We start from the raw sequence: 3,799 nt of genomic DNA on the forward strand, positions 1-3,799 counted from the left end.
CGCCGCGGAAATGGGCGCGGAAGTGGGCGGCTGCGGGTTCCCTTCGGGGCGGCGGAAGCGGATGCGAGGCACGGAGGCTGCTCATCAGGGGCCAGATGAGGGCTGGGCTGCGAGGCCTGGAGGGGGAGTGGGCGGGGCATCGGGAAGGGGGCGTGTCCTTCCTGGGAGCTCGCAGCCCCAGCACCCTCCGCCCTGCCCTCCTCTGCCCAGCGGACTACCAGACCCTGTGCGGAAACCAGGCCCCCGGCTTCGTCATTGACATCCACACGGGGAAGCCCGTTGGTGAGTGACTGTGTCGCCCTGCTTGTGGCCTCCAGGCTCCTCTGTCCACAGGGCCCTGACCTCTCCCTTCCACCCACCCCCACCCCATGCCCACATTCCTGCCTTCCCAGACCAGGCCAGGAGTCCTGTCCCCAAACAGTGCCCTTTAGTTTAAAAAAAAAAAAAAAAAAAAGGAAGAGCATTTTTATTAAGTTGTTACTCATTTTTGAGAATTATGACAACATACATGTAACATGAACTTTACCATCTTAACCATTTTTAAGTTTCCAGTTCAGTGGCATCAAGCACACTCACCCTGTCAGGGAGCCATTCCTACCATCCGTCTCCAGAACCTTCCATCTCCCCAGACTGAGACTGTGTCCCCATGAGGCGCGGACTCCCGCCCCCCGGCCCCACCCCCGGCTCCCGCCATCTACTCTCTGTCTCTGGACGAGACGCCTCTGGGAGCCTCCTATGAGTGGGGTCACGTAGGACGTGTCCTTCTGTGACTGGCTTCTGTCACTGAGCACGGTGTCCTCCAGGTCCAGCCCCGTGGTGGCAGGCGGCAGGACGTCCTTCCTTTCTTTTTCTTTCTTTCTTTTTTTTTTTTTTTTGTTTTTTTGTTTATAATGATGCTTCTACGGGAAGCTTTCCGGTTAATGTAATATGCCAGGGAAAGCTGTTACCCCGCAGCACTCCCAGACATTTATACAGCGTCAAATGTTCTTCCTTTCTTTTAAAAAACTTTTTTTTAAATATTTGTTTTTGAGAGACAGAGAGAGCATGAGCAGGGGAGGGGCAGAGAGAAGGAGACACAGAATCCCCATGTGGGGCTTGAACCCACAATCTGCAAGATCATGACCTGAGTCGAAGTCGGCTGCTTAACTGACTGAGCCACCCAGGCGCCCCAAATGCCCTTCCTCTCTAAGACAGACGAGACTGTACAGTTTAATCCCCGGAACGCCCGTCTCAGCTGTTATGTGGAACTGGTGAACCCATTTCCGGCGGTGTTCGTCCGTGGACGTGTTCTCCTTACTTTAAACAGCTGGGGCACCGCTGATCAGATCTACTTCCCCTGCCGTTACCACCTCAAACCTAGGTCTCCCTAACACTCCCAAGGTTCCCAGGCTGTATGCCCCGAGGATTTCTAGATCCTTCTTCGTGCCTCTCGGTATACATAGAGGTCCCCATTGAAAATACACGGCACCGTTTTCTGGGGAGTTTGAAATTTTTTAATTCTCGAATTCCCTGCCTATTGGTTTGCAACTCAACTTTTCTCTGGCCCCCAAGGAGCTGTGAAGACCCAGGCAGGTGACTGCATGCAGTGCCCCCCTCTTGTCCTACTTTGTAGTAACCCGCATGTGACATGCCCCGGGTCACCAGCCAGTCCCCTGTGGATGGGCACTTAGGCTGTTTCTGGATTCCCTTTTTATGCACAAGCATTTGGGGCACAGAACCCCGGGCAGCTGAATATTCACATATAACTTTTGACTCCCCCCCCACCCCAAACTTAACTGGTAGTCTACTGGTGACCAGAAGGCTTACCAATAAGTAAATGGTAGATTAACACCCGTTTTGTATGTTGTGGGTATTGTATTTTACAATAAAGTAAGCCACAGTCAAGAAAACGTTATTAGGATAACTGTAAGGAGGGACGCCTGGGTGGCTCAGTTGGTTGAGCGTCAGACTTTGGATCAGAGCGTGGTCTCACTGTTCATGAGTTCGAGCCCCGCTCTGGGCTTGCTGCTGTCAGCTCAGAGCCTGCTTCGGATCCTCTGCGCCTGTTTCTCTGCCCCTCCCCAACTTGCACTCGCTAAAAATAAATAAACACTAAAAAAAGAAAAACTATAAGGAAAACACATTTACAGCACTATATTATGTTTATGTAGAAAATAAACACACATAGCTAAGAGGCCTGGTGCAGTTCGAGGGCGCACTGTTTAAGCATCAACAGAATAGAGAACAGTTTTATTGGGATATAACTCACATACCACACGCCTCGCTCATCTTAAGTACAATTCAGTGGTTTTCCGCGTCTTCACAGAACTGTACCGCCATCACCACTATCTAAGAACATTTTCTTTTTTTTTTTTTAAGTTTATTCATTTATTTTAAGGAGAGGGTCAGACAGAGACGGAAAGAGCGAATCCCAAACAGGCTCTGCACTGTCAGCACAGAGCCCGACGTGGGGCTCGAACTCACGAACCGTAAGATCACACGACCTGAGCCCAAACTGAGACTGGGCACTTGACCGACTGAGCCACCTAACAGACTAAGCTCCCTTAGTTAGAACATTTTCATCGTGCAAAAAGACACGCGGTCCCCGTGAGCAGACACCCTCCCCGTTCTGTCCTCAGCTACCCCTCTTCTACTTTCTGTGCCTATGGGTTTGCTCTTCCGGGCATTTCACATCAATGGGATTGGGCAGTATCTGTCCCTGCATCTGCTTTCTCCCACTGAGCATCCTGCATTCGAGGCGTGCCCACGTCTAGCGTGTGTCAGTGCTTCACCCCTTTTTAAGGCTGGGTTGTGTTCCGCTGTGTGGATGGACCGTGGTGCTATCCGTTCCTCCACTGACTCTTCTGGTTTCTTGCCCAACATCGACCCAGGACCTCCCCGCCACCTGCTCTCACAGGGGCCACTTGACCCAGCAGACCCCTGGTGGCAGAGGCAGGCTCCCTGGGCCCCAGCAAACATGTTTTCAGTTGAGAGACTCCCCCACCTCTGCTCTCTGTCTTTCGTCCTGCCTCCTGATCTCCTTCTGGCGTCAGAAAGACTTGAGCTGCCACAGAATTTCCCCGGTGTGCTCGTTCGTGGCCGCCCCTCCTCCCAGACTGCATGGCCCCTTGGCTCCGGGTCCCCAGGTGCTCCCTGGGGCCGGGCTGTCCCTGACGGCCGACGCCCCTCCCCAGACATCGACGAGTGTGGGGAGATCCCTGCCATCTGTGCCCACGGCATCTGCATCAACCAGATCGGGAGCTTCCGCTGCGAGTGCCCCGCCGGCTTCAGCTACAACAGCGTGCTGCTGGTCTGCGAAGGTGCCGCCTGCCGGGCATCCCCAGCGTGGGCGGGAGGCTGGTGCCTGGCCCCACGCTCCCTGGACGGGTCCCTTAAGCTAATGCCTTCCTGGGGGAGGGGGAAGTCCCATCCCCTTCCCTCTCCCTCCGGTTCCGGCCACTTCCAGAGAGAGTCCCCGCTCCAGGGCCTGGGGCCGGGTTTGGGGCTGGCAGCTGGCCGGGAAGCCTCCCGCACTCCTGCCCGTTGGTCTTCCGCAGACGTGGATGAGTGTGCCAGCGGGGAGAGCCCCTGCCGGCAGAACGCCGACTGCGTCAATATCCCTGGCAGCTACCGCTGCAAGTGCGCCCGAGGGTACAAGCTGTCACCAAGCGGGGCTTGTGTGGGTGAGCGGGGACCCAGAGGGTGCAGGGTAGGGGGCCAAGGGGGCGGGCTGTGGGACAAAGCTAGGCTCTGGCCCCTGTGACCTGGGTGGGGCTTGGCTCCTTCCAGGTCTTTCTCCTTGGCTGTGCCCTGGTGTGGC

At 55.3% G+C, this 3,799-nt stretch overlaps 1 protein-coding gene across 1 annotated transcript in view; it reads left to right on the forward strand.

Moving 5' to 3' along the window:
- FBN3 (fibrillin 3) overlaps positions 1-3,799 on the forward strand; it is a 48,534-nt gene that overhangs the window by 31,277 nt on the left and 13,458 nt on the right. Inside the window, 3 exon segments of the mRNA XM_029916504.1 lie at positions 211-282; positions 3,174-3,299; positions 3,537-3,662. Of these exon segments, the coding sequence (XP_029772364.1) occupies positions 211-282; positions 3,174-3,299; positions 3,537-3,662 (324 nt within the window).

This window comes from Suricata suricatta, chromosome 12, assembly GCF_006229205.1.
Source record: "Suricata suricatta isolate VVHF042 chromosome 12, meerkat_22Aug2017_6uvM2_HiC, whole genome shotgun sequence".
NCBI lineage: Eukaryota > Metazoa > Chordata > Mammalia > Carnivora > Herpestidae > Suricata > Suricata suricatta.